The sequence below is a fragment of the Carcharodon carcharias genome, chromosome 1 (genome assembly GCF_017639515.1).
Source record: "Carcharodon carcharias isolate sCarCar2 chromosome 1, sCarCar2.pri, whole genome shotgun sequence".
NCBI classification, from domain to species: Eukaryota; Metazoa; Chordata; class Chondrichthyes; order Lamniformes; family Lamnidae; genus Carcharodon; species Carcharodon carcharias.
The window spans coordinates 61,611,766-61,635,125 of NC_054467.1; the positions used below are offsets into that span (position 1 = coordinate 61,611,766).

Genomic DNA, 23,360 nt, shown 5'->3' on the forward strand with positions numbered 1-23,360 from the left:
TGTTTCACCCCCTTTCGAGTTGTACCCTTTGTCACTGATGCTTTGGAAGATGTTTTCACAAAATAACCCGTGAACAATGTATTTGTATGAGTGTGTGTACTTTCTTGCCCATGGAGTGAGAAATTCAATTGAAAATAACTCAGTTGCAAAGCCTATTTACTTAAAAAAAAGGTTAGTTTATTTCACTTTATTGCTCTGGAAGTTACTTAAGGAAAGATAATGTTACTAACACATACACACACAAAGATTTATTACAGATGAAAATGTCATGACACTTATAAAATTAAATCAGTTTAGTCCATATTTAAAGCCGGCCTGATATTTTTGAAGTCAAAATGTTGAGTTGTCTGAAGTGAAGGTTTTGAAGTTGCAGGATTGTCCTGGCAGCTGCAATAGCTTCTACTGTTGAATAGCGGGAGGTTGCTTCAACAGGTAAGCTTAGTAGGTGAAATTAGGTTTACAGGGAGGAGAGAAGGTCCCTTTCTTCCGGTTCTGCAGGCATGGCATTTTCAAACTGCCTTGTTACTTGCAGCAGAAGGCATGGCTATTTCTAGATGCCTTTCTCTGTCTCTCCCTGGGTTCAAGCTCCTTCAAGATGGTTTCCTGTGGATCTGCCAGCTTCCTGCCCTTTTCAATGATTTTTGCAGGTTAGGCAAGATGGTCACCAATATCATGTGACCTGTAGAAGAATACCAAGTCGCTTTCCATATGAGGCAATTGGTAATTCCATTACAGTTATCCAAAGTCTTCTTACCCCATGTAGTGATCAAAAGGATCAAGGTTGTTCACACCATATAGTGGCTTATCAGTGTTTGGAGAAAAAACCATCAAGTCAATGAGTTTCTGTTTCCTCTTTTGGAACATACATTGAAGTTTACATGCATATGTCTGAGGATGTCTCCACTTTGACTGAAGGGGTCCAGCCCAAATCCACAAGGAGGAAGTCAAGTGACCCTATGAGTCCATTTTGGAAACAGTCTTTAAACTCAGTCCAAGGTTTATAAAATGTGATCTTCAAAACAATTTTCCTAAAGTTTGTTATATAACTGCACAGTAACACCTTTATTTTATATTGTCTCTCCACGTTTTTTCCCACCAAAATGAATCACTTCACATTTCTTCACATTGAACACCCTCTACTCCCTGCCCACTCATCCCACCAACTTGTCTATGTCCTTTTGAAGTTCTACACTATCGTCCTCAAAATTCACAATGCCTCCAAATTTCATATCGTCTGCAAATTTTGAAATTGTATCCTCTACACCAAGGTCTAGGTCAATAATATATATCAGGAAAAGCAAGGGTCCCAATACTGACCCCTAGGGATCTCCACCATAAATCTTCCTCCAGCTGGAAAAACATTCATTAACTACTGCTCTCTGTTTTCTGTCACTCAGCTAATTTCATACTCATGTTGCTACTGTCCCTTTTATTCAATGAGCTATAACTTTGTTCACAAGTCTGTTGTGTGGCACTGTATTAAATGCTTTTTGGAAGTCCATGTACACCATATCAACAGCATTGACCTCATCAACCGTCTCTGTTACCTCTTCAAAAAACTCCAGCAAGTTAGTTAAACATGATTTTCCTTACAAATGCATGCTAGCTTTCCTTATTGAACTCTCATTTGTCCATGTGATGATTAACTTTGTCCCAGATAATTGTTTTTAGAAGTTTCCCCACCACTGAAGTTAAACTCACTGGCCTATAGTTGCTGCATTCATCTTTACACAATTTGTTTGAACAAGGGTGTAACATTTGCAATTCTTCAGTCCTCTAGCACCACCGTGAGTCGACAGAAGACTAAAAAATTATGGCTAATGCCTCCTCAATTTCCACTCTTATTTCTCTCAGCATCCCTTGAATGCATCTCATTCAGCCCTGCTGCCTTATCAACAAAATGCAGACAGCCTATCCAATACCTCCTCTTCATTAATTTTGAACCCACCTGGTGTTTGAATTACCTTTTCTTTCACCATGGCCTGGTAATCATCCTTGGTAAAAACAGAGGCAAAGTATTCATTTAATACCTCGGCTATACCCCCTGCCTCCATGCAAAAATCCCCTTTTTTGGTCCCTGATCAGCGCCACTCCTCATTTTACCACTCTTACTATTTATGTGTTTTTTATGTTGGCTGTCACTCTCTTTTCATACTCCCTTTTGCTTCTCTCCCCTCTGAACCTTCTATATCCAGCCTGATTTTTAATTATACTTTCTAACTGGCATCTGTTAAAGGCACGCTTTTTCTTCTTTATCTCAATTTTTATAGTCATTGCCATAGAGTCATAGAGGTCTACAGCACAGAAAAAGGCCCTTCGGCCTATTGAGCCTGCGCCAGTCAAACAAGTACCTAACTATTCGAATCCCATTTTCCAGCACTAGGCCCATACACTTGTATGCCATGGCATCGCAAGTGCACATCCAAATATTTCTTAAACATTATGAGGGTTTCTACCTCTACTGCCCTTCCAGGCAGTGAGTTCCAGATTCCCACCACCCTCTGGGTGAAAAATTCTTCCTCACATCCCATCTAAACCTCCTGCCTTAAATCTACGCCCCCTAGTTATTGATCCCTCCACCAAGGGGAAAAGTTCCTTCATGCCTACCCTATCTATGCCTCTCATAATTTTATACACCTCAATCATGTCCCCCCTCAATCTCCTCTGTTCCAGGGAAAGTAACCCCAGTCTATCCAATCTCTCCTCATAACTAAAACTCTCCAGCCCAGGCAACATCCTGGTAAATCTCCTTTGCACTCTCTCTAGTGCAATCACATCCTTCCTATAATGCAGATTCCAGAACTGCACACAATACTCCAGCTGTGGCCTAACCAGCAGTTTTTACAGTTCCAGCTTAACCTCCCTGCTCTTATATTCTATGGCTCAGCTAATAAAGGCAAGTATCTTTCTTAACCACCTTATCTACCTGTCCTGCTACCTTAAGAACATAAGGTCTAGGAGCAGGAGTAGGCAATTCAGCCCCTCGAGCCTGCCCCGCCATTCAATATGATCATGGCTGATCTCATTTCGGCCTCAACTCCAATTTCCCGCCCCCCTCCCCATAACCTTTCAACCCATTACTAATTAAAAATCTGTCTATCTCCTTAAATTTATTCAGCATCCCGGCATCTACTGCACTCTGAGGTGGTGAATTCCACAGATTCACGACCCTTTGAGAAAAGTAATTCCTCCTCATCTCTAATTTAAATCTACCACCCCTTAGCCTAAAACTATGGCCTCTCATTCTAAAATGCCCCACAAGGGGAAACATCCGCTCTATGTCTACTTTGTCTATCCCCTTTAGCATTTTATATACCTCAATTAGATCTCCTCTCATCCTTCTAAACTCTAGCGAGTATAGGCCTAAACTGCTCAATCTCTCCTCATAAGACAAGCCCCGCATCTCTGGAATCAATCTAGTGAACCTCCTTTGAACTGCCTCCAATGCAACTACATTGTTCCTCAAGTAAAGGGACCAAAACTGTGCACTGTACTCCAGGTGCGGTCTCACCAATGTCTTCTACTGTTGCAACAACACTTCCCTATTTTTATACTTTATTCCTTTAGCAATAAATGCCAAAATTCCATTTGCCTTCCTTATTACCTGCTGTACCTGCATACTAGCTTTCAACGATTCATGCATGATGACACCCAGATCTCTCTGCACTGAGGCATTCTGAAGTTTCTCTCCATTTAAATAATAAGTCGCCTTTTTATTCTTCCAACCAAAATGAATAACCTCACACTTATCCATGTTAAACTCCATGTGCCATTTTGGCCCATTCACCTAAACTGTCCATATCCATTTGTAAATTTCTTATTTCTTCATTGCAACTTACTTTTCCACCAATTTTGGTGTCATCTGAAAATTTAGCTAAAAGGGACCGGTGGACATGTACACCAAGGTCCCTCTGATCCTCGGTACTTCCCAGGGTCCGACCATTCATCCTGTATTCCCGCGACTTGTTTGTCCTGCCCAAGCGCATTACCTCACACTTATCCGCATTAAATTCCATTTGCCACTGATCAGCCCATCTGACCAGCCCATCTATATCCTCCTGTAATCTAAGGCTAACCTCCTCACTACTTACCACCCCACTAATTTTCATGTCATCCGCGAACTTACTGATCAGCCCTCCTACATTCAAGTCTAAATTGTTTAAAAGTACCACAAACAGCAAGTGAACCAACACCAATCCCTGTGGAACCTCACTGGACACAGGCATCCAGTCACAAAAACACCCCTCGACCATCACCCTCTGCTTCCTGCCACTTAGCCAATTCTGGATCCAATTTGCCAAATTGCCTTGGATCCCATGGGCTCTTACCTTCAATATCAGTCTCCCATGTGGGACCTTATCAAAAGCCTTGCTGAAGTCCAAGTAGACTATGTCAAATGCATTGCCCTCATCTACACACCTCTTCGAAAAATTCAATCAAATTGGTCAGACATGATGTCCCCTTAAAAAATCCATGCTGGCTGTCCTTGATTAATCCCTGCCTCTCCAAGTGTAGATTAATTCTGTCACACAGAATTGCTTCCAATAGTTTCCCCACCACTGAGGTTAGACTGAATGCCCTGTAGTTCCCTGGTTAATCCCTTCCTCTCTTCTTGAATAACGGTACCACATTGGCTGTCCTCCAGTACTCTGGCACCTCTCCTGTGGCCAAAGAGATATTGAAAATTATTGCCAGCGCCCCTGCTATCTCCTCCCTTACCTCACTTAACAGCCTGGGATACATATCGTCCGAGCCTGGAGATTTATCTATTTTTAAGCCTGCCAGACCACTTAGAACCTCGTCCCTTTCTAATTTCTTTAATTATATCACAGTCCTTCTGCCTGATTTCCATACCTACGTTGTCCCTCTCACTTGTGAACACCAACACAAAGTATTCATTACCTACGTCTTCTGGCTCCACACACAAATTACCACTATTGCCCTTAATGGGCCCTACTCTTTCCCTAGTTAGCCTCTTACTCTTAATGTCCTTGTAAAATAACTTTGGATTTTCCTTTATTTTACTTGCCAATGTTTTTTCATGCCCCCTTTTTGCTCTCCTAATTTCCTTTTTAAGTTCCCTCCTACACATTCTATACTCCTCTCAGGCTTCCACTGTTTTGAGCCCTCGGTGTCTCCCGTAAGCCTCCCTTTTTCTCTTTATCCAATCCTGTATATCCCTCGACATCCAGGGTTCCCTGGATTTGATGGTCCCACCCTTTGTCTTTACTGGAATATGTTAGCCCTGTACTCTCCCTATTTCCTTCTTGAATGAATTTCCCACTGCTCTGACACAGATTTACCTAAAAGTAGCTGTCCCGGTCCACTCTGGCCATATCATATCTGATCTTATTAAAATCGGCCTTCCCCCAATTTAGAACTCTGATTTTTGGCCCATCCTTGTCCCTTTCCATAACAACCTTGAATCTGACGGAATTATGATTACTATCTGCAAAATGCTCCCCGACTGATACCTCTACTACTTGCCCGGCTTCATTCCCTAAAATTAAGTCCAGGACTTCCCCCTCTCTTGTAGGACCTTCTACATACTGGCTTAAAAAGCTCTCCTGGATGCATTTTAAGAATTCCCTCTAAACCTACCACACTATGACTAACCCAGTTAATGTTGGGGAAGTTGAAATCCCCCACTATTATTACCCTATTATTTTTACGCTTCTCTGAAATTTCTCTCTGACTGTTTGGGAGCCTGTAGTACACATCCAGCAATGTGATTGCTCCTTTTTTGTTTTTCAGTTCTACCCATTTGGCTTCATTTGAGGAGCCTTCAAAGATGTCATCCCTCCTTACTGCTGTAATTGATTCCTTGATCAACATTGCAATACCCCCTCCCTTTTACCTTTTTCCCTGTTTCGCCTGGAGACCCTATATCCTGGAATATTGAGCTGCCAATCCTGCCCCTCCCTCAACCATGTGTCTGTGACAGCAATGACATCATACTTCCATATGTTAATTTGTGCCCTCAACACATCTGCCTTATTTGTCAGGCTCCTTGCATTAAAATAAATACCATCCAACCTTGCCAAACTCCCTTGTGCCTTAACTGGCCTATAATTTCTATGCCTTCCAGACTCACTTGTTCTTTCTTCTAACTTTGGCTGTTCATCTCCCCCTGAACCTCCTCTCAGGATCCCATCCCCCTGCCAAGATCATTTAAACCCTCCCCAACTGCACTAGCAAACCTCCCTGCAAGGATGTTGGTCCCATTCTGGTTCAGGTGCAACTGTCCACCTTGTACAGGTCCCACCATCCCCAGAAATGGTCCCAATGTCCCAGAAATCTAAAGCCCTCCCTCCTGCACCATCTGTCCAGCCACACATTCATCTAGACTAACCTCCTATTTCTATGCTCACTAGAGCATGGCGCCAGAAGTAATCCAAAGATTACAACCTTTGAGGTCCTGTTTTTTAATCTGTTTCCTAGCTCCCTAAATTTTGCTTGCAGGACCTCATCCCTCTTTCTATCTATGTCGTTGGTTCCAATATGTACCACAACCTCTGTCTGTTTGCCCTTCCCCTTTAGAATGCCCTGCAGCCATTCAATGACATCCTTGACCCTGGCACCAAGGAGGCAACATACCATCCTGGAGCCATGTCTACGGCTGCAGAAACATCTGTCTGTTCCCCTTACTATTGAGTCTCCTACCACTATTGCTCTTCCCCTACCCCCCCTCCCCTCCGCCCACCACCACCCCCCCCCCCCCCCCCCCCCCCCCCCCCCCCCGCCCCCACCCCCCATGCAGCTGAGCCACTCACAGTGCCATGAGCATGGCTGCACTCCCCAGAGGAACCGTCACTCTCACCGTTTTCAAACACAGAAAAACGGTTCTCAAGCAATATGCGTCCTGGGGATTCCCTGACTACCTGCCTGACACCTTTCTTCTGACTGATGGTCACCCATTCCCTCTCTGTCTACACTTCTGTAAGCTATGGGCTGACCACATCTAAAAATGTGCTATTCATGGAACTCTCAGCCTGGTGGATGCACCTCAGTGCCTCCAGCCACCACTCATGCTCCAAAACACAGAGCTCAAGTAGATGCAGCTGGTGACACGTCCTGCACATGTGATTGGTCAGTGCACAAGGAGCATCTAGGATTTCCAAAATGTTGCAGGCGGGACTGAGCTGCCCTGTCATGACTATAGTTGAAAAAAAAACCCTTACTTTAAAGTTAAATACAGTAAAAAAAAGTTAAATTATTTATGTACTTTAAATAAAAACTAGAACGCTTACCTTTCTTAGCTTTATCTTTCTAAACAGAAGAAAAACACTTACCTACTACTCACCAATCAGTTCTTACCTTTGCGCTGACATCACTTTTTGAAGTGACTGCTTCACCGCGATGCTGACTGCAGGACGTTCTTCCCAGACTGCTTCACCGCAATGCTGACTGCAGGATACTCTTCCCAGACTGTTTCATCGTGATGCTGACTGCAGGACACTCTTCCCAGCACTGCTTCACCACGATGCTGACTGCAGGACACTCTTCCCAGACCAAAGTCTTTTGTCATCCAGGGACCTCTGGATTTGTTTGCCCTACCTTTCCCTTTTGAAGGAATATCCCTTGACTGTGCCAAACTATTTCTTATTTGAAGGTAGCCCATTGTTTTGCTACCATTTTTCCTCCCAACATTTGACTCCAATTCATTCAACCCAGATCCGTTCTTATCCCATTGAAGTTGGCTTTCCCCCAATTAACTATTCTTACGCTGATGGTATGATGGAAACTGTCAAAAATCATGTTTTTGTCAATTGTATTTATTGGTTCTTTATTGGGTTCTTTATTGAAAATGACAACATGCACATGATTAAAATTGGCAAATGCTGCCTGTTTCTGCAGGGCTATGAGAATATGCAAGACCAACTGGCACCTGGTCAAAATTCTTCAGTGCTACCTCTTACCATCAATGGGAACCTGTCTAAATTATCAATAAAAGTTAATGCAATAGACCATTGATTCAAGCCATTTAATTCAGACAAAAGAGGGGAATTTTAATCTTCTCCTCAAGGCAGTGAGGAAGAGGAGTGATGATCTCTTCCTAGAGGGTGACAGGAGGAGGCCACCTTCCCAGTCAATAGGCTTGGATCAAGATCACCTATACTGTGAGCAGACGCAGCGTGCACACAAAAATGTTCAATGGCCTTTATTTTCTCTGGCAAGATGAGTGCAATGCTAATGGCCAATGTGGGATGTTAATTTTTTTGAAAAATCTCAAACCCTAACCCAACCCCACCTTGAACCCACTCCTTTCCAGTTTTGATGGAGCCAAGTTGGGGTGGGCATCAACCAACTCCAAGGAGTTATATTTGAGTGAGACTGCATGCCTCAGATTTTATCTTTCTTTCATGTTTACAGCTTGCCAGCCCGGTTTCCCAGGCCTTCGGAAACCAGGCAGCTAAAAGGAGGCAAGGACTGCAGCATGGAAAAGGTAAGTGCATTTCCAACACTGCTTGTCTACCAGGAGGAGCGAAATACTTTCCCCACATCCCCTAGCTAACCTGTATCTCTCCATGAGTTTAGATACTCCTGCAGTTGGATCCCTCCTGTTCATTGACCATTCCAAAGCTATCACTGAGCCCCACGATCAGAAACCTCTGTGATCCACTGATCCCCAACCTCCTACCTCTTCCCCCAGTAAGTATCGGATACCCTCTAAGTTATGCTTATTCACCCTACTTCTAACCCCACTCCCCACCAACCACCTGATCCCTATCCCAGCAGCACTAACCATTTCTGGGCTATGGTCCCTTTGCAGCATTCTCCACTCCACTGGGGGCCAACTCTGTCAATCAGCATAGCTTCCAGGCGAGGATCTTTGATGAAAAAAAGTTAGCTCTCTGGGACCCAATCAAAAAACCTCTCCCCCCACACTTGGAAATCTCTCTACAGTAAAGGTCGGGCAAGCATTCTGTGGGGTTATTTACCACGTATATTTGTTTATTTTATAGGAGAACACAGGTTTGTGGCACAGTGGATCGTGCGCCCTTTATAAAACCTGCCTCATCTTCTTTCCATTGATTTCAATGGAACGAAAATCAGGTAGATTCTGTAAGGAGTATGTAATCCACTCTCCAGATTATGCCCAGGCAGTGAAGATGAAAATTTGCTCCACAGCTTTTAATATTTTGTTCTGTGATTTCTTCAAATGGATTTGGAGCTATGTCTATCGCTGGTATTGCCTGAAGTCAACAGTCGATCTGTAACTAGCAGTTATAAAGTTAGTTGGAAGTGTCCATGATAGTAGGTAGTCACATAAAAAGTAAGCAACTGTATTTACAGGATTGATTTAATGTTGATCGTTAGGAAAGTAAAAGTACCTTTGTTCCTACTTGCATTTTGAGGAAGATAGTAACATTTAGATAACAACAAAAAAATGCGGATGCTGGAAATCCAAAAGAAAAATAGAATTACCTGGAAAAACTCAGCAGGTCTGGCAGCATCGGCAGAGAAGAAAAGAGTTGACATTTCGAGTCCTCATGACCCTTCAACAGAACTGGGTGAATCCAAGGAGAGGGGTGAAATATAAGCTGGTTTAAGGTTGCGGGGGGGGCGGGGGGAGAGAGAGAGAGAAGTAGAGGGGGGTTGTGGTTGTAGGGACAAGCAAGCAGTGATAGGAGCAGATAATCAAAAGATGTCACAGACAAAAGAACAAAAGAACACAGAGGTGTTGAAGTTGGTAATATTATCTAAACGAATGTGCTAATTAAGAATGAGTGGTAGGGCACTCAAGGTACAGCTCTAGTTGGGGTGGGGGGGGCATAAAAGATTTAAAAATAATGGAAATAGGTGGGAAAAGAAAAATCTATATAAATTATTGGAAAAAAACAAAAGGAAGGGGGAAGAAACAGAAAGGGGGTGGGGATGGAGGAGGGAGTTCAAGATCTAAAGTTGTTGAATTCAATATTCAGTCCAGAAGACTGTAAAGTGCCTAGTCGGAAGATGAGGTGCTGTTCCTTCAGTTTGCGTTGGGCTTCACTGGAACAATGCAGCAAGCCAAGGACAGACATGTGGGCAAGAGAGCAGGGCGGAGTGTTAAAATGGTAAGCGACAGGGAAGTTTGAGTCATTCTTGCGGACAGACCGCAGGTGTTCTGCAAAGCATTCGCCCAGTTTACGTTTGGTCTCTCCAAAGTAGAGGAGACTGCATTGGGAGCTACGAATGCAGTAGACTAAGTTGGGGGAAATGCAAGTGAAATGCTGCTTCACTTGAAAGGAGTGTTTGGGCCCTTGGACGGTGAGGAGAGAGGAAGTGAAGGGGCAGGTGTTGCATCTTTTGCGTGGGCATGGAGATATGCCATAGGTGGGGGTTGAGGAGTAGGGGGTAATGGAGGAGTGGACCAAGGTGTCCTGGAGGGAACGATCCCTACGGAATGCCGCCGGGGGTGAAGGGAAGATGTGTTTGGTGGTGGCATCATGCTGGAGTTGGCGGAAATGGCGGAGGATGATCCTTTGAATGCGGACGCTGGTGGGTTGATAAGTGAGGACAAGGGGCACCCTATCATGTTTCTGGGAGGGAGGAGAAGGCGTGAGGGCGGATGCGCGGGAGATGGGCCAGACACGGTTGAGGGCCCTGTCAACGACCGTGGGTGGAAAACCTCGGTTAGGGAAGAAGGAGGACATGTCAGAGGAACTGTTTTTGAAGGTAGCATCATCAGAACAGATACGACAGAGGCGAAGGAACTGAGAGAATGGGATGGAGTCCTTACAGGAAGCGGGGTGTGAGGAGCTTGGTCGAGGGCCTCAACTACAGCTCCTCACACCCCGCTTCCTGTAAGGACTCCATCCCATTCTCTCAGTTCCTTCGCCTCCGTCGTATCTGTTCTGATGATGCTACCTTCAAAAACAGTTCCTCTGACATGTCCTCCTTCTTCCTTAACCAAGGTTTTCCACCCATGGTCATTGACAGGGCCCTCAACCGTGTCTGGCCCATCTCCCGCACATCCACCCTCACGCCTTCTCCTCCCTCCCAGAAACATGATAGGGTGCCCCTTGTCCTCACTTATCATCCCACCAGCCTCCGCATTCAAAGGATCATTCTCCGCCATTTCCGCCAACTCCAGCATGATGCCACCACCAAACACATCTTCCCTTCACCCCCGGCGGCATTCCGTAGGGATCGTTCTCTCCGGGACACCCTGGTCCACTCCTCCATCACCCCCTATTCCTCAACCCCCACCTATGGCACCTCCCCATGCCCACGCAAAAGATGCAACACCTGCCCCTTCACTTCCTCTCTCCTCACCGTCCAAGGGCCCAAACACTCCTTTCAAGTGAAGCAGCATTTCACTTGCATTTCCCCCAACTTAGTCTACTACATTCGTTGCTCCCAATGCAGTCTCCTCTACATTGGAGAGACCAAACGTAAACTGGGCGAATGCTTTGCAGAACACCTGCGGTCTGTCCGCAAGAATGACCCAAACCTCACTGTCGCTTGCCATTTTAACACTCCACCCTGCTCTCTTGCCCACATGTCTGTCCTTGGCTTGCTGCATTGTTCCAGTGAAGCCCAACGCAAACTGGAGGAAGAGCGCCTCATCTTCCGACTAGGCACTTTACAGTCTTCTGGACTGAATATTGAATTCAACAACTTTAGATCTTGAACTCCCTCCTCCATCCCCACCCCCTTTCTGTTTCTTCCCCCTTCCTTTTGTTTTTTCCAATTATTTACATAGATTTTTCTTTTCCCACCTATTTCCATTATTTTTAAATCTTTTATGCCCCCCCCACCCCAACTAGAGCTGTACCTTGAGTGCCCTACCATCCATTCTTAATTAGCACATTCGTTTAGATAATATTACCAACTTCAACACCTCTGTGTTCTTTTGTTCTTTTGTCTGTGACATCTTTTGATTATCTGCTCCTATCACTGCTTGCTTGTCCCTACAACCACACCACCCCCTCCACTTCTCTCCCCCCACCCACCTTAAACCAGCTTATATTTCACCTCTCTCCTTGGGTTCACCCAGTTCTGTTGAAGGGTCATGAGGACTCGAAATGTCAACTCTTTTCTTCTCTGCCGATGCTGCCAGACCTGCTGAGTTTTTCCAGGTAATTCTGTTTTTGTTTTAGTAACATTTAGCGTTTACTGGACACTGTTCATTTACCTATTTAATGTTTACAAAATATTATGAATTGCTTTAAAGGCTGAGCATGATTTAATGGAGCATATATGTTTCTACATTCCAAAGATATGGAGATCATGGCAACATAGTATGAGTTTTCTGTTCAACCCTTAGGTCTTGCTATATTTATCCAGGTTTGAGCAGGTGAAGTTGCACTCTGCTTCACTGGGAACATGCAGTCGGCTTATTCACTTATTAGGCTGCCACTGATGATGAGCCCAAGTAATGATATAGGGTAAGAAACCAAAATCTAACAGAAGCTGACCTTCATCTTGCTGCCTATTATTAAATTGTGGTATTATATGTGTTTTTATTTTGTAACTTTAATTATATTAGGATTATGTGAATGATTTTAAATTAACTCAGCTCCTTGCAGAAACTATCTTTCTCGATGGGACCACCTGCTGAGAATTGAGCTAGACTGTCTATGAGAAGTTATACTAGATTATTTGATCAGGCAATTAATTATTTAAGAGCATGTGATGCAACATTTATCAGTTCCTGGGTAAGCGAGCCCTAGATGAGGTACAAACATTTACTCATCAGATGTATCTAACACTCCAGACACTCATTGTGTGTTTGATCAGTTTCACGCGACAGTTCTATATCCAGAGGCCCTTCAGGCTGAAATCCAAATGAAAGCATTCACCATTTATTTCAATTCAGTGAGACAAACTGTATTGCCATATACCTTTGGTGAGACACAACATTGTGACTGTAAAGGTGTACGCTTATATAAAAAGTTTACCTAAAGGACTCTGTAAAATGTGACCTTGAAATTATTCGTTATTTCGGACTCAGACACTTGGCATTATGGAAGGTTAAGTGTTGTAGTAATATTTTCTTATTTGCTCATTTTATTTGCTTCTGCACATATTCCTTACTTGCAATAAATATTCCATACTTAGTCTGCAATTTTTGGTCTACCAGCCTGCTTTGTCCCACTTCTTGGAGAGATAAGGAGTATATGGCGGACAATGAATACAAAAATCGGTATAGCTCTGCAATGAAAGAGTAATTTGCTTGCCCCAAAGCATACTAAAACCCACTAATCACATGCAGGAGGTTTAAATGTTGGGTTGTAAGAGGAGTACTTTGGAAGTTGCCATTTGCAATGAACATAAGTAAGAATTGTTGGGAAATAGCTAGAATTGTAACAACCTCTCAGTTGTATCTAAACATGTGCACCGCTTCAGTCTTTGCCTTGTACAATTGGCGTGACCTTGTAGGTGAAGCACTACAATGGTAACACGTACTTGTAAAATTGCTGCTATTTATAAACATACCTACGGAAAGTGATTCTACTATGAGCTAATTTCTCTTCATAAGCATGACTGCAAAAGAAATATAAAACGTTCAACAGTGAAACAAAATTCTGTTTATGGACAGCAGATTATGGGAGGAATCTTGATGGGGCATCAGGGATCTTGCTTGCTGGCAAGAGACCCGTGTTGCCCCTTTTCGGGAAGGTCCACCAAAACACACACCAAAAAGGCAGTGGCGAGGCTGGCGGCAGGCTTTCTCCTAGAATCAAGTCCCCTAGGGTGGAAGTCTCACCTACTGAGATTTGCCAGCCAATCAGAGGCCAGCAGCTCTTACGCTCAGCAGTGCCACTGGAGAGGATATACCTGTTGTCGGAAGGACAGGCATCAAAGTCCCAGAGTCATGGAGCTAACCAGGCTACAGGTAAGTAATGTAGGAACTGGGGGTTTACAGACTGGGGGTCGCGGGGATAGGAGTTATGGGGGGGTGGCAGCAAGGACCTGAGGGTGGCAGACCCCTTCCCAATGTCCATTCCCTCGATCAGGCGCTCAGTACCTTTGATTGAGGGTCACTCCTGGAGGTGTCAAGCTGGCTGCACATTTTTACCTGTCATGGACGTTGCATGACAACAAGACTGCCTACAGCTGGGTTAATAGCAGTGTTGGTGGGATCAGGCCCTTAATTGGCCACTTAAGGGCCTCAGTTGGTGGCAGGATGGCAAGGTCGACCATGGGCCTTCCCGCCCAGAAGGGGTTCTGGTATTACATGAGCCTGCTGAAATAAATGTCCTTCCCACCTCCAAGATTGCCATCAGCAACAGTACAAGATTCCCATCCGATGTATGTTTCAGCTTCCTGTATTGTATCATAAGATGTTGCTCAGGTTGACAGCAATACTTTTCTCAAGTCAAACAATAATTTCAAATAATAATTGTTCAACTAATAAGCCAAGCATTTTGATTTGCATAAAAATGGTTTGTTAGTAGTTTCCTGATCAGACTCAAACAGTGCTTCCTACCTAAATGCACTTAAAAGTTGAATACATATCATAAATATACAGAAGAAAAATAGGTCCATATATTTCACATTCCCAGACAACCTGATTTGTTAGCTAAATGTAAGAAGATATTCATTATAAAGAGACAACAATTTGTTTTGTTTTTTTGGGAAAACACTTGCTATTTACAATATTGCAACCCTCTGCATTTGAAATTAGCAAACCAATCTGAAATAGCATCAAAGCAAAGTGCAAAAGCTGATCCTCAAGTTTGAAAAACAAGCAAATATTTTGAATTGTTACAAGGAACGTGGCATATAAATTCTTGAGCAAAACTGAATGGGATGAACATCTTGTTCTGTTTTGTATGCCTCTAAATAACATTACTACCACACATTATGGCAATAGCACCAATTGGCAGCGACACATTCATGGAAATAGCACCATTTATTGCTGATGCAATGGGAATGAAACTCCGTCACGAATGCTTAAGCTTATTCCATCCTGGGACATAAATGTTCAATGTATTAGTTTAGGCTGACATAATTAATTTATGCGTGCTTCTAATTGTTGCAAGCAGGAACTATCTATTCCTGTCATATAACTATCAATATATCCATAAACTAGGGCATATCTCTTGATTGTTTCTATTTAGTTGATTTATCCAGTTTTGTGACTGACTTTCTGTTCCACTGTTCTGTCTTTGGAGTGGCATTGAAATAATTTTGAAATTTTCTCCAAGGCTAGAACTATTAGTCCTATAGATTTATTTTCAGCATTACAGAAGTTGGGAGATAAAGCAAATGTTTTTTCACATTTCTTAATTGATGGGTCAACTTTTAGTGCTGATGAAAGGTCACCAACCTGTAAGAGTAACTCTGTTTCTCTTCCCACAGATGGAAGATTAGAGCAAAGGCATCACATAAGTTGGAAGTCTTTCACCAGCGGTGCCTACCTAAGACCCTGGGTATCACGTGGAGAGAGAGCATCACCAGTGAAGAAGTACTACAGAGGATTGGTCAGAGGTGTCTCCAGGATATCATGATGTAGAGACGACAGAGGATAACAGGACATGTATTTCGCCTCCCATACATACACCCTGCAAGAGTGGCAATAGAATGGACACCAGCTGATGGAAGAAGATGACAGGGCTGGCCAAGGAAGACTTGGCAAAGTACATTTAAGGAAGACCTCCAAGAGGGGCACACCATCTGGGCTGGATCAAAAGAGATTGAGATGGATCAGGGCTGGTCATGGAGTCTTACTGCCCATTGTCCTGCATGGGATAGGAGGAACTAAGTCTAAGCCTAAGTAAGTTGATAAAGGAATAGAGAGCCATATATCCAAGTTTTTTGAGTGCACAGTAAGCAGCGTGGATGGGAGTAGGAAGTTGCAAAATAACATTGATTGCTTAAGTGAATGGCAAAACTGTGGCAGATGGAGTTCAATGTGGGTAATTGCAAGGCCATCCCGTTTCGGCCTGAGAAAGGTAGATTAACATATTTTCTAAATGATGAGGAATTGGAATTGTGGAGAGTAGAGAGGTTTACAAGTGCATGTACAGAAATCACTAAGAACTAGTGGACAGGCTATTGGAGGTGCCTTCACCTATGGGACCTACAAAAGGATGGGCATTATACCACATAAAGTTATGGTCAGATCCTACATAGAGTACTGATTCAATTCTGGGGACTGGATCTCAAAAGGAATATATTGGCCTTGGAGGGGGTGCAGCATGGCTTCACCAGAATAATACTCAGACTAAAAGAGTTAAATTATGAGGATATGATTGCATAAACTAGATTTGCATTCCCTTGAGTATAGAAGGTTAAGGGTGAGATAACTGAGGTGTTCAAGATGTAGGGTTTGATAGGGTAGATAGCGAGAAACTATTTCTGCTAGGGTCTCCAGAACAAGTCAATGTAACCTTAAGATTAGAGCTCAGCCATACAGGGGTGATGACAGGAACAAAGGATAGTGGAAATCTGGAATTCACTCTCCCAAAAAGCTGTTGATACTAGGTCAATTGAAAATTTCAAAACTGTGGTTGATAGATTTTTGTTTGGCAAGGATATTAAGGAATAATGAACAAAGGCATGTAAGTGGAGTTAGACATGGAGTAGTTATGATCTAACTGGATGGCAGAACAGGTTCAGGAGGCTAAGTGGCCTATTCCTGTTCCTATAATTGTTACTAATTATCTTAGGAAAACAGTACAGAAGGAGACCATTTGGGGCATCGAGTCTGCACTGGCACCCACTCTCCTGCCTTATCCCCAAAACCTTGCACATTCTCTCTTTTCAGGTAGCAATCCAATTTCCTTTTGAATACCTCGATCGAACCTGCCTCCATCACTTCTTCAGGAAGTTTGTTCCAGACTCCAACCACCCCCTGGGTGAAAACATTTTCATCACATTATATTTACTCCTTTTGCCTATTGTTTTAGATCTGTGCCCTCTAGTTCTTGACGTACTCTTGAGTGGGAACAGTTTCTCACTATTTACCCTGTCCATACCTCTCAGGACCTTGAATACCTCTTTCAAGTCTCCTCTCAACCTTCTTTTCTCCAAGGAAAACTGTCCCAACCTTCCAATCTATCCTCACAGCTACAGTTCTTCATCCCAGGAATCATTCTTGTGAATCTTCTTTGTTCTTTCTCCAATGCCTTTACATCCTTCCTCAACTATGGTGCCCAGAACTGGACACAGTGCTCCAGATGAGGCCTAACTAGTGTCTTACACAAGTTCAACATGACCTCCATACTGTTATACTCAATGGCTCTATTAATAAAGCCTAAAATACTATATGCTTTATTAACTGCTCTCTCAACATGCCCTGCCATCTTCAATGACTTATGTACATATACACCAAGGTATCTCTGTTCCTGCACCTCCTTTAGAGGCTCTCCCTTTATTTTATACTGTCTCACCATATCTTTCCTGCCAAAATGAATCACCTCACACTTCTCTGCATTGAACTTCATCTGCCGCCTGTCTGCCCAATCCACCAACATGTCTATGTCCTTTTGAAGTTCAAGACTATCCCCATCACAGTTGACAACATTTCCAATCTTCAAACCATCTGCAAATTTTGAAATCATGTCCTGCACACCACCATCTAGGTCATTAATGTATATCAGGAAGAGCAAGGGTCCCAACACTGACCCCTGGGGACCTCCACTACAAACCTTTCTCCAATCTGAAAAACAACCATTTGTCACTACTCGCTGTTTCCTGTAACTCAGCCAATTTCTCATCCAAGTGCCTACTTTCCCTTTTATTCCATGACCTAGAATTTTGATCACAAGTCTGCTGTGTGGCACTATATCAAATTCTTTTTGAAAATTCATATACACCACATCAACAGCGTTTCCTTTATTAACCTTCTCTGTTACCTCCTCAAAAAACTCCAATAAGTTAGTTAAACATGATTTTCCCTTGATGAACCCATGCTGGCAGCCTCCCCACCACCCCCCCCCCCCCCCCCCCCCCCCCCCCCCACCCCCCCCCAACCCTTAAACAGCATAGATTTCATCACATTTCTACTTCTCTTTAGCTCTGAAAAAGGGTCATATGGACTCAAAATGTTAACTCTGTTTCTCTGCTAGATCTGCTGTGTTTTTCCAGCATTTCCTGTTTTTGTTTCAGATTTCCAGCATCCGGAGTAATTTGCTTTTATCTTTGTTTTATAAAGACAGGTGCAAGGTACTTGTTCAACACCGCTGCTATTTTTCCAGCTTCCACATACATGTCTCCTTTTCTGTCCCTAATCAGCCCTACTCTTTCTTTTACCACCCTGTTAATATTTACATGTTTATAGAAGACATTGGGATTCCTTTTTATGTTCCTGCCAGCCTCTTTTCATGCTCTCTCCTTGCTTTTCTTATTAGTTTCTTCACTTCCCCTCTGGTCCTTCTATATTCAGGCTGATTCTCTATTGTATTTTCTACCTGACATCTGTTGTATGCGCATTTCTTTCTTTTCATCGTTACATTTTTCTCTCTTGTTATCCAGGGCGCCCTGGATTTTTTTATACTACTGTTCCCCTTCAAGGGAATATACCTTGACATTACAATACTTTCTCTTTGAAGGTGGCCCATTGTTCAGCCACTGTCTTTTCTGCCAACATTTGATCCCAACTCAGTTGACTCAGATACATTCTCATCCCATTGAAGTTGACTTTCCCCCAATTAATTATCCCTGCTCTGGATTGTTTTCTGTCATTTTCCATGAGTAACTGCACGTGTTCGGCCTGTCTCACTATTCCTTCAAAATAGTTTCACTGCACTGTCAGTGTGGTACTTGCATGGTTTAGAAATAATATATGGGTAAACTTTTAACACCAATGCAATATGGGGGATAAATTGGATTGCCCTTGAATTCAGGTGCAGGGATCATGATAAGAGATTATTACACAGCAGACTGAAGTGGTGCAGGCAGCATGCAAACTTCGTAATGCCTGCTCATTTTCAAGATTGTAGCATGCAGCCCAGTGCTGAACATGTTGCTGAATGGCTGAATGCATCTGCAGAGGATCCAATGTTCCTTCTAAGCACAGGCTGAAAACATGTTGACCCCCTTAATTTAGCATGTATGCATGGATGTGCAAAGAAATTTAAAGGAGTCATGGACTTAAATTAGAGGGAATGTTGCAGCGGACATAAGTCCACATGAGGCTAGCACCAACTACAGCTAGAAATACTCAGTGGGTCAAAGGTCATTTCTTTCTCCACAGATTCTGCCAGAGCTGCTGACTGTTTCCAGCAATTTCTATTTTTATATCAGATTTCCAGCACCTGCAGAATTTTTTTTTTGTACCAATTAAAGCTAGCCTGCCTACTTAAAGCTAGACTGTATCTTTTAAAGGCAAAATGCATTCTGGCTGCATCAGGAGCTGAAACTGATTCAGCAACATTGGAAAGCCTTCAGGAAGGACCCGAAATGGCGACCACATTCCCTGGTTTTTGGATATTGCATTGGAGTCAATGATGCAGGAGATAGACATGTGGAAAAGGGTTCTCTTCACATCACGACTGCTCAGAAGGCAGTAGGAGCAGGTGCCTTACGGCTCAATGCCAACAGTCTGGCATCAAGAGTATGGATATAGTCTTGAGAAAGGTTTGATGACCTCACAAAAGTGGTCAAGAATCTTTACACAGAATGTATCCTTATAGGTCAATTCCCACAAACAGCCCCACCAGCCCTAAATACTGCTCCAATCACCACTCCGTCTTCCCTTGCCTACCAACAATCTATAACGCACTAGTTAGTGTTAAATATTAACAACATGCCTACTCTGCATACATCTAGCGCATGCACAGAATGCTTATGCTATTGCCCTCAAAAACATGGTGATCAGGACAGGCTATACTGACAGTGGTCAGGAGTGGCCTTTTTCGTGGCCACAGTCTGCTCCTAATAATTCAAAATTATGTTTTGTGCAAAACAAAACTAATTATCCAACAAATTTAGTTAATCTACACAAATAACATAGTAAGTAGAAATTGTAAATAATCAAATAATTTGAATTAAACAACTTTGAATTAAGCGTAGACAGTACTTCAATTTGGTGGTGGCTGCCCTGGTATCTCAAGTTATTACAGCAAGTTGTTCGATTACTCAATAATAAGTTTTAAAAGTGTTAAATTAGTTCTCTTTTTATTTTAATACAAGGACTTCAATTCACAATTATATTGAACCTTTAACAGTAAACCGCCAAGTGCAATCTTAAAAAACCTGAGCCTCTATTGGCTAATAAAATAATCGTTGAGGTTGGTTTTCAGAATGTTAGATCTGAGACTGAAGACACATGGGACATTTGTATTCCAATCCTTTTGAGATAAAGGGCAACATTCCTTTAGCATTTTTGATCACTTTTTGTACCTGTGTACCCAACTTTTAACAACTTGTGTACATGGACACCCAAATCCTTTTGCTCTTCTGCAGCTCCTAATCTCTCACAGAATCACAGTGCAGAAGAGGCCCTTTGGCCCATCGAGTCTGCACCGACACGTGAGAAACACCTGATCTACCTACCTAATCCCATTTACCAGCACTTGGCCCATAGCCTTGAATGTTATGACGTGCCAAGTGATCATCCAGGTACTTTTTAAAGGATGTGAGGCAACCCGCCTCCACCACCCTTCCAGGCAGTGCATATCAGACCGTCACCACCCTCTGGGTAAAAAAGTTTTTCCTCACATCCCCCCTAAACCTCCTGCCCCTCACCTTGAACTTATGACCCCTTGTGACTAACCCTTCAACTCAGAGGAACAGCTGCTCCCTATCCACCCTGTCTATGTCCCTCATAATCTTGTACACCATGAAGTCTCTCAACTGACACCATTAAAACAGTAAACTGGTCATTTGCTGTTTAAAGATACTACTGTGTGTAAATATGATGTTGAATTCGTTTACCAAACAGCAGCGACTTCAGTTCAAAGATGGAGTTTTGTAAAGTGGTTTGAGACACCCTTAGGATGTGAAAATATCCACCATACAATACAAATTTCTTCTTTGCTTCCTGCTCAAAATTCATATGTATATGTATAATATATATTTAACAAAAACAAAATACTCTGGATGCAGCAAATCTAAAATAAAAACAGAAAACATTCAGCAGATCAGGCAGTATCTGTGGAATGAGAAATAAACACCTTTCATTAGTTCTGGTGAAAGATATATATTAGTTTTAGACATTTCTCACATGTTGATGGATTCATATATATTTTGAAAGAAAACCAGCAATAACCTGGGAAAAGCAGTCATCCATTTAATTAGTTCAAGTTTTATTTAGTAAATAAATAAGTAGGTAGAAAGAACTGAATATGAAAATGATTGTGCTCAGAAAAACTTTTTTGTCATTTATTTACCTTGTACATCCATATGAAACGAACAGCTATTATATATAAACAAGAAAAGTAACATGGTACTTCTTAAAAGATTGTTCTCAACAGTTATTTTGCCAGAGAGCTGGGATTAGACTACTTATTCTATTGTAAAACGGCTCTTGACCGATGAAGTAATTAATCTTCATGTATCAACATGTTTTACAATTTAAAATGAAACACTTGAATCATGTTGCGTGAAACTTGATGTTGCCGAAGAAACTCCTTTAATTACGAATTGGCGTGACTAACTTTCGTACGTTAATTGTATAATACGAAGTCTTTATATTTTTAGAAGTTGTTTGCAAACCATTCCCAAACATAAAGGAGTAATGTTTATTTTCCAGTCACCTATTTCAAAAGAATTACAATTTTTAATTCAGAATGCACAAGCCTCACAGCAGATGAGTGAGACTTGACAAATTTAGCTTTTTGAATTATAATCACGTAATAAAAATGAATAATCCCCCCATCCCCAAAAAAAGCAAATGCAAGGTGAACGTTATGTGGTAAACGGGCCGCTTTAAAACATTTGATACATTTGATGTTAGATGCAATAAGCAAACAATTAAGCGTTTTTATTTTGCCCCGGTCTGTAATTGCAAGAAACGAGGGGATCGCGCTCGTCTCGAATGTATGCCTGCGAGCCGAGCGGCACCTTTACTTGCCGTCCCTGCACTTGCCCTTTGATCTCGAGATTAGTGTTAGGGTTGGAGCAGCAGAGCCTCATACTGCCTCCCTCCCATACACAGTCACAGACAGACAGACAGGCACTCACTCACTCACCGGGGCTACGGCCGGCAGGCCGGCCAGGTGCATCCTGTGTGCGGCTCGGAGCCCCTCCAGCGGCTGACACAGCACAGAGGCACACACAGTGCGGTACATACACACATTACATGTCACACACGCACAGTTTAAAATATATATTTATTGTTGTTGGCTCGTGTGCATTTACAACAACAAAACACAAAAGCATAAAAAGAGGAGAATGTGAAGAGAAAATGGTTTAAAAAAAAGAGAGGAGTTGGGGAGGAAGGAAAATGCCCAGGAGAAAGCAGGAGCAGCCGAAGCGCCTGCCTTATTCGCGTAAGTGCCGGGGCTGAGAGTGAGAGCGGCCGCCGCGGGTCTGGGCTAGGACCGGGGCCGGGGTTGGGGCTGGGGTGAGGGTGACAGAGGTGAAGCTGACAAAGACACTCAGGGCTTCTTATTTCAAATAGGAACCGAACGGGCGGCCATGTTGGTGATGATGAGAGGAATTTAAACTGTTTAACCTTTTCATTAATGTTCTCAATAAATTAAAAAGGGACAAGTAATTTATGATTTGAATAATAATTCTGGCGGGTAGAGGAGGATATGTCTCCGGTCGGCTGTTTACGTTTTATTATTAGTATTTTTTCAGATTGATGTGTCTCGTTTCTTTACTGTTCGTGCGGGGGTTTCCCACCCCCGCCCGCTTCAGGGTTGAAGGAGGTGGCGGAGGGTAAGCAAGGAATGGCCGGGGCCGGGGAGAGGCTGTTGGGGCCGGGCGGAGGGGAGACCGTGGCCCTGGCCCGGGCCCTGGTCGCACTGAGGGGTCAGACGGAACAGGCCAGGGCCACGGTCAGGGCGGGGAGCAGCTTCCTGCTCTCCTCCTCCTTCACCGCACTCGCAGCAAAATCCCCAGGCTGTCAGTCTTATTGAAACGTGTTAACTTTTGAGTGAAAGCCCGGGTGTTGGACAAGCTCTGATATCTCCGTGTTTAGGGGGAAGGTTTGCCAACTGTTCAGGGCTGCCCCAGGATGTGTGTCTCCTCCCGGGGGGGGGCACAGGTCAGGGCTGCCCCAGGATGTGTCTGTCCTCCGGGGGGGGGGGCTCGGGTCAGGCCTGCCCCAGGATGTGTGTCTCCTCCCGGGGGCGGGGGGCGTGGGCTTGGGTCAGGGCTGTCCCAGGATGTTTGTCTCCTCCCGGGGGGGGCCTCGGGTCAGGGCTGCCCCAGGATGTGTGTATCCTCCCGGAGGGCAGTAGAGGGGGGGGGGGGGGGGGGGGGGGGTGGTGGGGACTGGGCGGCTTCGGGTCAGGGCTGCCCCAGGATATGTG

General features: G+C 43.5%; 1 protein-coding gene across 6 annotated transcripts in view; it reads left to right on the forward strand.

Annotated features, from left to right (window-relative positions):
• The first annotated feature begins 22,007 nt into the window (after positions 1–22,007).
• Positions 22,008–23,360, forward strand: part of znf827 (zinc finger protein 827) — a 156,385-nt gene continuing 155,032 nt past the window's right edge. For 3 of the 6 annotated variants that reach the window (XM_041195187.1, XM_041195207.1, XM_041195196.1), the window contains exon 1: positions 22,010–22,370. In XM_041195187.1, the coding sequence (XP_041051121.1) occupies positions 22,325–22,370 (46 nt within the window). In that variant the 5' untranslated portion in view covers positions 22,010–22,324. Of the gene's footprint in view, positions 22,371–23,360 lie in introns of all 6 variants that reach the window. The other 3 variants (XM_041195226.1, XM_041195216.1, XR_005943980.1) reach the window with 2 other exon arrangements.